Source organism: Neolamprologus brichardi, chromosome 6 (genome assembly GCF_056152115.1).
Source record: "Neolamprologus brichardi isolate AB-2024 chromosome 6, ASM5615211v1, whole genome shotgun sequence".
Taxonomy (NCBI): Eukaryota; Metazoa; Chordata; class Actinopteri; order Cichliformes; family Cichlidae; genus Neolamprologus; species Neolamprologus brichardi.
This window is the reverse complement of record NC_142109.1, coordinates 26,761,140-26,773,763: the sequence shown is the minus strand read 5'-3', so window position 1 is coordinate 26,773,763 and position 12,624 is coordinate 26,761,140. Positions and strand designations below refer to the sequence as shown.

Here is a 12,624-nt window from a genome sequence, read left to right as displayed (position 1 = left end):
CATTTAAACCTCCTCTACCTCTCACTGTCTTTCCAATAACTGTGTTTGAAAGATTATTACCATTAGAAAGAAGAAAGTGTTCGATGTGTTGTTAACATCATTTCCTTCTTGTTCGTTAAATCTGGGAACAGCTCGAGTCCTGATTCTCACAGGGGGAATGTACAGTATGTTTAAGCCCTTGTAGCTTGTTTCCTTTCATTTGTTTAAACAATTTAGTAATAAAACATAAAAAATAAAAATAATCCACAGTGAGTGAATGCTCAGTCATTTGCAAGCTGTGGTGGTGTTTTTGTGAGTGTCCTTGAGAGGGTGTGTCTATGTATGTGTGTACTAAACATAAATACACCAACGGCCGAGAGCAGCCGGAGCACAACAGCAGTTCACTTGAGTCACGGTGACAAGGAGTCGAAGGACAATGCTGTATTTTAGAAAAGAGAGGACTCGTCCAGGAGATAAAACGGACGATATGTCGGTTCTTTTGAAAGCAGAACTTATTGTGACCCATAAATATTTCACAGCGTTTGAGGCTCGCTCAGCTCTTGCTTGCATTTGTTGGTTTGTAGCAGGAGGAGGAAATATCACACTGTATCTGTTCTGGGACACTCTCCAAGGTAAGTGTGCAAGGGAGTGTGTGTGTGAAAGTGTGTGTATGGGTCCACCCATGTTGGGGTTATAATAAGACAGAGAACTAGATGGACATATTTATACCTCCGCTGATAAACAGGCAGGCAGCACCTCTTGTAAACATGCTGCTTTAAGAAAACAGAGGGAAAAAAAAAGGACTCTGACTGCTGGGAAAATATCAGAGCTTCAGAAAGACAAAAACCTGAACAGCGCTGGTCAGATCAGAGGGAAATCTGAGCTCTTCGGTGCTGATTAGAACTACACAAGATCAACTTTTGAATCTACGAGGGCAAACACCTACAGAAGACAGTGAGGGAGTGAACTCTGAGGGTGAAAAATTGAAAGAGATCTAAAGTGTGACAGGACAAAGAGGAGCAGTCATGCCAGGCTCAGGAGGAGCAGAGTGAGTGAAACAGCTGCTTTGTGTATGCATGCGTGTGTGTGTGTGTGTGTGTATGTGCTTAGTCATGCATGTTTCAATATGCAGTAAAACATTTTAAGGAGTAAAGACATTTTATCCAAAATGGATTTTTGTGTCATGAAACTTTGAATAATGAGAAATCACAGTGCAGCTGTTCAAGATCATAAAAATGTTAAAACTCCTGTACAGTGAATTATTGATAATCAAATAATATTTTCATGTTTATGAAATCAAATAGTTGCTATGTGCAGAGCCACACAGATTCTAAATACAGCACAGAGTCACATGAGGAAATTAGAGCTTCACGTACATGTGAGAGTGCCATAATGCGTCTCTTGTTTGGAAGCCCAAAGGGAGAAGATTACTCCACTGCTATCCTGAAGCAGAAGCATAGACCAAACAGGCTCATTGTAGATGAGGCTGTCAGTGAAGACAGCAGCATTGTCAGCCTGTCACAGGTGTGTGTAAGGTGTAAATATAGCCACACAGAGTCCTGTTTGTCTTCTTGTTAGACTGTTAGGCTTATGTGTGTGAGTGTGTGTGTTTGCATTAGCGAAAGACAGAGGAGCTCCAGCTTTTCCGAGGAGACACCGTGGTGCTGAGAGGGCGGAAACGACGGCAAACAGTGTGCATCGTCCTGACGGATGACACCTGTGGAGATGAACGAATTCGGATGAACCGTGTGACGCGCAACAACCTGCGTGTCCGGCTTGGTGACGTCATCAGGTGCAGTGGACCTCGTGCCTGTGGCTTTGAGTGTAGTGTGGAGCTATGATTTTACCATAATCCACAGGTGTCTGCTGATGTGCGTGTCATTACAGTATCCATGCCTGTCCTGATATCAAGTATGGGAAAAAGATCCACGTGCTCCCCATAGATGACACCATTGAAGGCCTATCAGGGAACCTCTTTGATGTTTTCCTCAAACCGTACTTTCTGGAGGCTTACCGGCCTGTGCACAAAGGTACAGCAACACCTCAGCTGCTAGTTATAGCACAAAGGTCACGTTATAACATAAAACAGAAACTCAAAGAGCACAAGAAGCTGCTGTGAATGTAGTGGCTTCTCCTTTTCATTGTTAGGTGACATCTTCTTGGTGAGGGGAAGCATGCGAGCTGTGGAGTTCAAGGTGGTGGAGACGGACCCCAGCCCTCACTGCATCGTTGCCCCTGACACAGTCATCTACTGTGAGGGAGAGCCAATTAAGAGAGAGGTCTGTGAGAAATTAAAGAGTCTGCTTTGTGTGATGTTAGTGTGTGTTAACATTTAAAGAACTGTAAGAAAACCCTTTTATATCAAAATTCTCCTATCTGGGGAATTATTGCAAGAAGTATTGCACCAGTCACAAATGACTTTCTTGTTTCAGGATACTATCAAATTTATAAAAATGGCTTAAAGGGACCTTTGACGACGCAAAGATATACGTGCATGCTGTTATGCATAGCCTGTTCTGATAAAATGAATTAATATGGATTCCTGAATTCTTATTACTAAAGTCTGAATAATCTTCTAGACTTCAGTAATCCAGTTATGACAACCTCAAGCACCCAAATAAATCTCATCGCCTCATCTTTTAATCAGTACATACAGTAATAAACTGTCTGGCTTTCTGGTGCATGACAGGATGAAGAGGAGAGTCTCAATGACATTGGCTACGATGACATTGGAGGCTGTCGGAAGCAGCTGGCCCAGATCAAAGAAATGGTGGAGCTTCCTCTTAGACACCCAGGACTGTTTAAGGCTATCGGAGTTAAGGTATCATGCACACACACACACATGCAGTTCAAAGACAAATTATCATCCCAGCCACCAATAATAGTGATTGTTTCCATTTTAACATGGCATCTTTTTGCATTACTTGGTATGTTCTTCCCTTCTCTCTCAGCCCCCCAGAGGTATCCTGCTGTACGGCCCTGCAGGAACAGGAAAGACCCTGGTGGCCCGAGCTGTAGCAAATGAAACTGGTGCCTTCTTTTTCCTCATCAATGGTGAGACTTTTGTCTACTGAGGCCTGAAAATGCTCAAATCTAAAGCACAGAAGGAAATAAATGACTCTCTGCAAAGCAGAATATTATGCAAATAAATGCAGCAAACAAACAAAAAATACTAGTAATAAATTAATTAAAACTTTGAGTTAATATGGTTTTGCATTTCTTTACTTTTGTACAAACTGTGCTCCAGTTCTTTGTCTGTTAAGTGTCTTGTGTCGATTAACCAAGAGATGTAATACGGATTGAACCTTCTTTGAAAGGTAAAACAGAAATGCACAGTAAATAGAAAAAGGAAAAACAACAAACGTTTTACTCAAAAACTCAAAATCTTAAAAAAAAAAATAAACAGAGAGAAAAATTAAAAGGGGAATTTATTTATTTATTTACCTTTATTCAACCTCGAAGTTCCACTGAGATCACATCTCTTGCCAAGGTAGCGGCCATATATTAAAAATCCATTAAATACAACATAAAGTGCAAGATCTGCAACAAACTAACAACACACCAATAACTGCAACAAAGAATACTAGTGACCTTTCAAGAAAAACTTTTAAAATGTAGTCAGCTGAATAACGAGAACCTGATTAGAGGTTATAGTGGTAAATAGTGGTTCTCTTGTTCTTGGCCCTGTGCAGGAGATGTTTGTAAAGTATCATTCTGTGACCAGGTCCCGAGATCATGAGTAAGCTGGCCGGAGAGTCAGAAAGCAACCTAAGAAAAGCATTTGAGGAGGCGGAGAATAACGCCCCTGCTATCATCTTCATCGATGAGCTGGATGCCATTGCTCCCAAGAGAGAGAAGGTAAACATGAGGGGACAATTCAAGAAACCTGTTTCTGCTTGGTCAGATCAAAGTGTCTGCAGAAAACTGGCTTTCAGCAAGTCTTTACTATCGGGTCATTCCATTGCAAATCAGCATATATATATATATATGTGTGTGTGTGTGTGTGTGTGTGTGTGTGTGTGTATATAAATGGTCTGTCGACCAACTTTCAGGCATTTTTTTGGCAATCTAAAGCACTGTTTGGATTTCTGAATACTGGCTAGTTAAAATATGAAAAAAGTCTAGTCTCATGTTTCAGCACAAACTAATAAAAACTCTTCACATTGCAAAAAATAATTAGTTAGTTTCAATGGGCGTGGAAAGGGCCTGAAGGTGGGTCAATGGACCTTTTTTGGACCATTACAATTTTAGGCAAATCCGAGTTAGTCAAGCAGAAAATGTTCTAAAAATTTACTGATTTAAGACGGGAGTGACCTAACCCCCTGTTGTTCTCCTGTGTCCATGTAAATAACAGTTAAATGTTTTTGACCACGTGTGAGTCTGTGTGTATGTACAGACTCATGGTGAGGTGGAGAGGCGTATAGTGTCCCAGCTCCTGACCCTGATGGATGGCTTGAAGCAAAGAGCTCATGTGATTGTCATGGCTGCAACAAACCGACCAAACAGTGTGGACCCGGCTCTGAGACGCTTTGGTCAGGAGAACCACATGCACACACACACACACACACACACACACACACACACACACACACACACACACACATTTACAAATATTGCAATTTCTTTCCAGGCAGGTTTGACCGTGAGATTGATATTGGAATCCCAGATTCGACTGGTAGATTGGAGATCCTGCAGATCCACACCAAAAACATGAAACTGGCTCAAGATGTCGATCTGGAGAGGGTGAGCCAGTGGAAAATGAATGAATGCTTTAATAATATAAAATTAAAACTGAAATGGTGAGTTAAATATTAATAAATAAATCTGCTATTTTTCCATCAATCACCTTAAAGGCTCAAGCAAAAAAAGCCAACAACTTTTTAAATTATGGAGTTTGTGAACATTATACCAAAGCTAGTGGCTTCATAGTGTAGTAGTTTACACACAGTTACCAATCAAATGAAACATCCCTGAAGGGTGTAAAAATCTGCTAAATCACATATGTGGAGCTCTCTGCCGTGATGAAACCTTGTGACTAAGGGAACAGCTGAAAGTAGCTGATCTGATAACAAAATTAATATATTATAGCACTGTACTGGTAACAAGTCTAAAAATTACCACTAGAAAGTTAAGGTGAGCATTTTTTGCAAGTAGAGCAACAAGAAGCACATCCTGTACCAAGGCCAGTGTCCTATTTTGCAATTATAAATAAACTAATCAGGATGAAAACATGCATTTCTCTACCAAGGATCCACCTTGGCCCTCCTGCCCTGGCAGATGAATAAGGATCCTTAGGTGCAGTAGGTCTTTTTGATATTCTTGTAATACAGCTTGAACTTATGGCAAGAGAGTATCATTTAATTAGAGTTATTCCCCATAAATGTAAAGACTCTGATGATTCGTTATAACAGTTTTTACTGAAATAAAACTGAAATTTTAAATGGAATTTGTAATTAAATATGAAATCAAACATTTGGACAATGCCTCCTTTTGTTGCTGTAAGTGTTGCAATTTGTATTAGACTGTATGCATTATAATATCAATTGTAAACATAACCTTCTCTGAGAAGGGGCGATATAGGAATCTATGCAACAAACTAATGATATTTATTCAAATTATTTCTTTTAAATTAATCTTTTTTTATCAATATAGGGTCAGTTTAATTTAATATAGTTGAATGTTAGGGTGACATAAGCAAACTCACCAAATACTTGAAAATTATATGAATAAATATTTGCTTGCTTGATACTTAGTATGTTAATATTAATGTGATTTATTTAAAATACTCCAGATTGCCACAGAGACCCATGGCCACGTGGGTGCTGACCTGGCTGCTTTGTGCTCAGAAGCTGCTCTGCAAGCCATCCGGAAGAAAATGACCCTCATAGATCTGGAGGATGAGACCATCGACGCTGACCTGCTCAACTCAATGGCTGTCACTATGGATGACTTCCAGGTACAAAAGACATGAATGCACATGAATTTAGCTCTTTGTGTTGGTAGAACTATAAGAATTGAGTGAAAGAACAACATATAACATGAATGTGAGATGCATATCAATATTTCTTGAGGAATTAATAAATGAATAGATATGCATCTCTTTACCAAACATCGCCCCACTTTAGTGGGCTTTAAGTCAGAGCAACCCATCAGCTCTGAGAGAGACGGTTGCAGAGGTGCCTCAGGTCAACTGGGAGGACATCGGCGGACTGGACGAGGTCAAGCGAGAACTCCAAGAGCTTGTCCAGGTGGAAGAAACACTCATGCATTAATTTTGCCACAATACTACAAACACAAGCTCAATCCATAATCTGTGAATCTTCATCTTGCTTCACCATAGTACCCTGTTGAGTATCCTGACAAATTCCTGAAGTTTGGAATGACCCCATCTCGTGGAGTTTTGTTTTACGGCCCTCCAGGCTGCGGGAAAACCCTACTGGCTAAGGCCATCGCCAATGAATGCCAAGCTAACTTTGTCTCGATCAAAGGACCTGAGATGCTCACCATGTGGTTTGGAGAATCAGAGGCAAATGTTAGGGATGTGTTTGATAAGGTAAGAGTGGAGAGAGGAAAGTGTGAGCTCAATACAGACTAAAGTACTCTATCAAATCTGTAGTTCTGGCTTTACACTTTAACCTTTCTTGACCTCTTGACCTTTTCCTTCTGCCTCCAGGCCAGACAGGCAGCCCCCTGCATCTTGTTTTTTGATGAGCTGGACTCCATCGCCAAATCTAGAGGAGGCGGTGCAGGTGATGCAGGTGGTGCAGCTGACAGAGTCATCAACCAGATACTCACAGAGATGGACGGCATGTCGGACAAAAAGAACGTCTTCATCATCGGTGCCACAAACAGGTGCACACATTTATGCGTGTCTGTATCGTACAGATGTTAATAAATTAAACTCTTTACCGACTTTTCTTCTCACTTTCATCCTTCCTCTCATCATCCCAGGCCAGACATCATAGACCCAGCCATTCTGCGGCCAGGTCGTCTGGATCAGCTCATCTACATCCCGTTGCCTGATAAGCCATCTCGCACAGCAATTCTTAAAGCCAATCTACGCAAATCCCCTGTTGCAAGAGTTAGTGATACAAAAACCAATTGCTCTATACAGTTAGATTCATAAGTTTTGTAAAATTACACAATTTTGATATTTTACCCATGTACACCCCCACAGTGGATATTGAACTCAATCGAGGTGTGATTGAGGCGCAGACTTGCAGCTTTAATTTAGGGTGTTTAACCAACAGATTGCATTAACAGTTTCAAAACTGCAGCAGTTTTTATGCATAGTCCCCCATTTTCAGAGGCTCAAAAGTAATAAGACAAACTAAAATAATATAGGAACTGCTATTAATACTTGGATGAAAATGCGTTGCTTTCAATAACTGCCTTAAGTCTAAAATCCATGGACCTCGCCTAATGATGTGTTTTTTCCCCTGATACGCTTTGCCAGGCCTTTACTGCAGGCTAAAAAGTAATTGAACAATTAATTCAGAAGCAGTTATGTGGCCAGATGAGTCCTGCTCCCTGAGTATTCCATGATAAATTAACCAGATAAAAGACCTGTAGGTGATTCCAAGTGGTGACGCTGCAATTTGTTCACTAGAGCCATCAATATGAGATACAAAATGAGACATTGAGGAAAGTGAGGGCAGCTATAATCAGACTGAAAAACAAAATAAACCAAAAATTAGGAGCAGCTAAACCAACCATCTGAAGCTTTTTTCAAAAAATTGAATGTGCTGGTCAACAACAAATTCCCTGAAAAACCAGAGAAGACAAATAAAGTGGATGATCAGAATGATTCCCTTGTTTGAGAGGAAAAACATCTTGATGCATTCTCAATCATCCAGGAAAGTAAATCTCCAAAAGTTGATTCTGTTCATCTGGACGTAGCGTTTTGTGAGTCTCCCACAAAACACTACGTCCAGATGATTAGAATTAACTTTTGGGGAGAGGAAAAACAATTTCACAACATCTAGATCATCAAGAATACTCTAGAAGAGGTAAGCATATTATTGCAAGTCTACAATCAAGAGATGCCTTCATGAATGGAAATCAAGTGAGTTTACAACTAGGTACAAACCACGTATTACAATCCAGGATAAGGTCGGATTAGATTTTGCCACAAGACATATAAAATCCAGTTCTGGAAAAAAATATCTTGTGACAGGTAAAGCCAAGATTGAGTTGTACCAAAATGATGTGTAGAGAAGGAAAGAAACAGCTCCTAATCCAAAGCGTAACACATCATCTGTAAAACATGGTGGAGACACCATTATGGCATCGGCATGTACGGCTGCCAGCACAACTGCGACTGTAGTGTTTATAGATGATGTGACTGCTGATCAAAAAACCAGGATGAAATCTCAAGTGTCTCCTCAGATTCAACTAAATGCTGTGAAACTGATCAGACAGTGCTTCAACCAAATAAAACACGCTTTTCAGTTACTGAAGACAAAACTAAAGGCACAAAAATAGCAACTGAATGTGGCTTCAGTAAAGGCCTGTCACAGCCTCTCTAGAGAGGAAACACAGCATTTGATTCCCATTGGTGCAAGAGAGGAATTTTTCCTCATTATTCTGAAAAATCCCTGTATTTACAGTTATGTTGGTTTGTCAAATGAATTTGAGCCTCTGAAAATGAGCAGACTGTGGATAAAAATGACTGAAATTCCTAAACAGCTTCAACTTTTGTTGAATCCCTTGACTTCAATCACATCTTCACTGTTTGATTTAAAACCCACTGTGGGAGTGTACAGAAACAGAAGTTATTTTTTACACTGTCTTAGTTTCTGTCTTTTACTCTTCCTCTTGTCTTCAGGATGTGGATCTTGAATACCTTTCTGGCATCACAGATGGATTTTCTGGAGCTGATCTGACAGAGATCTGTCAGCGGTCCTGTAAGCTGGCCATCCGTGAGGCAATAGAGGCCGAGATTAAGGCTGAGCGTCAGAGGCAGAACAGACCAGGCGTCCCTATGGTCAGCTGCTCAAGCTTGTTTACACCAAAATATGATGTATTATATAAGAAAATGCTAATTGGGCTTCTCTGGCTTTATTTTATTATCTCTACAAATCACATCTCAAAGTTGTACCAGGCTGTGTGTGCATGGTACAGACAGAGACTGTGGGAGATAAAATGTTCCCTAAAGGGCGGCTGTGTGTTTTGTAACTTTCAGCCTTTGGACTGGGAACACACACACACACGCACACACACACATGTTCAAAGTGTATTATTTTTGCATGAAATCCTTATCTGTTTTTTTTTTCTGACTGCAGGATGAGGACTTTGATCCAGTCCCAGAGATCAGGAAGGACCACTTTGAAGAGGCGATGCGATTTGCCCGTCGCTCTGTTAGTGACAATGACATACGCAAATATGAGATGTTTGCTCAAACTCTGCAACAGAGCCGAGGTTTTGGAAACTTCAGGTGCACATGCTTATCAAACATGTAGTTGTGGACAAGCCAGTCTTGTTTTAGTTGTACTTGAAACTCTTTTCTCCCCACCCAGGTTTCCTTCTGCTACTGGTTCCCAGTCTGGAAGTCAAGGTTCTGGATCTGGGAGGCCGAGTCTGTACAGAGATGAAGGCGATGATGATCTCTACCAGTGACAAAAACTGCAGTCAGCTACTGTGTACTGCTTCTCTGGAGGAATGAGACAGATGATTAAAGGAAGTAAAAAAAATTGTAAACAAAAAAAACAAAAAGAAAGAAAAACTTTTTCAAAATTTTAATAAAATCATAAAACAAGAGGGTGAATAATAAATCGTTTTCTGTATGACTTTATCAGTCTCTCACATCATTGGGAATTTTGGCCCACTCCTCTTTACAACATTGTTTCGGCTGTGCACAGATGGCCTTGCTTTTGAATATTTTGATACACAGCAAACTTCATGGGTGACTAAATTAGGTGTCCAGGTCCTGTGGCTATAAAACAAACCCAAATCATGACCCCTCCACCACTGTGTCTGTCAGTTGATATGATGTATTTGTATTTGATTTACTGTGTTTGTGCCGTATGGCTAAATATCTCCTGTAAAATCTGTCTAAGGATACTGTTCTAGAAGTCTTATTGATTGTTTGGATGCAACTCATGAACATTAACATTTAACATACTAGCTGAGGTCACTGTGGAGATGTAGCTCTTAGGATTTTATAGTTTCTTTGAGCATTGCACGGTCTGACCTTGGGGTGAATTTTTTGGGTGACTGGTGTCACCTGAATGCTCACACCTGAATGCTCCAGACCAGCAGAATAATATTTGTTTTACTGTCCCCACGCAGTCAATTTATAAAACAAGTCTAAAATCTTGTTACCCTAACAACATGCTTTGGTTGTCACTGTGATCAGTTTGCACTTTTCTGTTTAACAATTAGGAAATGAATAAAAACTTCTTCTTCTTGAAAATTTGTATTTTATGAGTAGCGTTAGCAGCAGTGAGTCTCTATATGACAAAGCTTGACTCAGCCAGCAGAAGGTCTTGGATCAAGCTACAAGCTAAATACGGGCTTATTTTAAATTCCTTTCACGCTCACTGGGAACACCATGAAGATGTTCACACTGTGCTGACAAGTAGAATACTGAACGTGATTTGTACTGTGTAGCAAATACTATCATATAAGAGCTTTTTCACACAAGTGATTTTGCCATGCACTCAAAAAAATGAAATTGGGTGGTTGTTAAATTTACAAAATTCAAACTTGTAATGTGAACAAAATAATTTCATGTTTCTGTGGTGAACATAATTAAATCATGTAGGATCTGCATGAAATCCAGCAACTTAATTTATTCTTGTTGAGATGACATGATACAATCTAATAAGAGTGGTTAGTTGCCTGGATTCACAAAATTCACAAGATCACACAAGAGTTCAAACCACAGGAAAATCACTGAGGTTAGAAGAGACGGACAACCATACACACACTACGTATATGCCTCAGCTATTTATTGTGGTTTTTAAAATTCTATATAAAGCCTTGTAATCATAGTTTCCCTATTTTTTTGAAGACTAGATTGACAGCTCGGTGGTACAGTGGTTAGCACTGTTGCCTTGCAGCAAGAAAGTCTTGGGTTCAAATCTGCAATCTGGCCAAGTTTGCAGTGGGTTCTCTCTGGGTACTCTGGTTTCCTGCCGCAGTAATTAGGGTTAAGTTAATTGGTGTTTCTAAAATATCTGTGAACATGAGGGCAAATGGTTGTCTGTCTCTCTGTGATAGACTGGTGACCTGTCCAGTATTCTGACTCCCACCCTATTACATCTGGGATAGGTCCCAGCCTCACTGCAACCCTGGTAAAGATAAGAGGATGGATGGAGTGCAAGTTATTATAAATCCATTAACATTTTATGTTAACCAGACTCTAGACTTTGTTGAACACTCCAAAAAACAACTCTTTAAATGAACGTAAAATAAATGGATTAATAAATGGATTTCTATTACGAATAAGCATGTTTTGTTGCACTAACGTAATTTGCATGGTTTGGATCAAATCAATTAAATTAAGTTGGACTCAACTGTAGTAAAACAGTTGATTCATCATTAATTAATTAATTAAGTTAGTCCAACTCAAGTACATTAAGTTGGAATAACAGAATTGCGTAATGCTAAAATAAAGCAATTTAATTATGTGGAAATTCTTTCCATGATTTTTTTATGTTCATTCAAAGAGTTATTTTTTTGAGTGTGTTACAGTTTCAATGACTTGCATTTTTCTTTAAATAATAAAATGAATACGTTGAAATGTGGGTTTACATAAATTTTACTTGCCCGAAGGAATTTTCTTGTGCTCTTAAGTAAATAACAAAACGTGTGCAAACACACAAGCACTGTTGCTTCACATCAACACTGGTTCATTTGTACAGTTGTTGTTAATTTATTTATCAAATGATCAGAAAGCCCAGGAAAATGATCTGCAAAAACAAATCTTTACTGCATACAGAGTGACTGTACTTAAGTACATAGTCACCTCCAGAGCCCCATTCTTAGCCAGGAAAAGCCCCAATTTAGATACATTTTCAGGGTCTTTGTTTCATACACCATCACTCAAAGCTATTTAGTTAACTAACATGACTAACATAAAAATAATAATGAATTAATTACAGTTTAAACAAATAAAATAAATAATATTACTTATATTAATCATTAATAATAATGAAAATATAAGCTAGTTGATGAGGTTTCAGCTCTGGAAAAATTAACTTTGTCTTAATGTATGCTCAGTTATCCATGTAAGGAAGTCCCAAAAAGTTGACTCTGTTGAACTTAAAATAAATGGATTAATAAATGGATTTCTATTACGAATAAGCATGTTTTGTTGCACTAACGTAATTTGCATGGTTTGGATCAAATCAATTAAATTAAGTTGGACTCAACTGTAGTAAAACAGTTGATTCATCATTAATTAATTAATTAAGTTAGTCCAACTCAAGTACATTAAGTTGGAATAACAGAATTGCGTAATGCTAAAATAAAGCAATTTAATTATGTGGAAATTCTTTCCATGATTTTTTTATGTTCATTCAAAGAGTTATTTTTTTGAGTGTGTTACAGTTTCAATGACTTGCATTTTTCTTTAAATAATAAAATGAATACGTTGAAATGTGGGTTTACATAAATTTTACTTGCCCGAAGGAATTTTCT

General features: G+C 39.0%; 1 protein-coding gene across 2 annotated transcripts; it reads left to right on the top strand.

Annotated features, from left to right (window-relative positions):
• Positions 1 to 382: 382 nt before the first annotated feature.
• zgc:136908 lies at positions 383 to 10,393 on the top strand. 2 transcript variants are annotated; one of them, XM_006790767.3, is made up of 18 exons: positions 383 to 1,027; positions 1,392 to 1,503; positions 1,599 to 1,771; positions 1,867 to 2,009; positions 2,128 to 2,258; positions 2,669 to 2,800; positions 2,931 to 3,033; positions 3,704 to 3,837; positions 4,376 to 4,511; positions 4,610 to 4,722; positions 5,771 to 5,935; positions 6,105 to 6,227; positions 6,320 to 6,532; positions 6,653 to 6,831; positions 6,931 to 7,060; positions 8,807 to 8,965; positions 9,264 to 9,415; positions 9,498 to 10,393. In XM_006790767.3, the coding sequence occupies exons 1-18, from the start codon at positions 1,005 to 1,007 to the stop codon at positions 9,595 to 9,597; spliced, it is 2,421 nt and encodes an 806-aa protein (XP_006790830.2). In that variant the 5' UTR covers positions 383 to 1,004; the 3' UTR covers positions 9,598 to 10,393. The 2 variants fall into 2 exon arrangements, with proteins under 2 accessions (XP_006790830.2, XP_087698061.1); XM_087841935.1 differs by lacking the exon at positions 383 to 1,027 and having other exon boundaries at positions 1,046 to 1,503.
• Positions 10,394 to 12,624: the final 2,231 nt, after the last annotated feature.

Bases quoted from the DNA above. Each gene is read 5' to 3' on its own strand.
- zgc:136908 (XM_087841935.1), top strand. From the start codon at position 1,264: ATGTTTATGAAATCAAATAGTTGCTATGTGCAGAGCCACACAGATTCT. The intron at 6,228-6,319 runs GTGGAAGAAACA...GCTTCACCATAG, and splicing joins AACTCCAAGAGCTTGTCCAG to TACCCTGTTGAGTATCCTGA. The intron at 7,061-8,806 runs GTTAGTGATACA...TCTTGTCTTCAG, and splicing joins GCAAATCCCCTGTTGCAAGA to GATGTGGATCTTGAATACCT.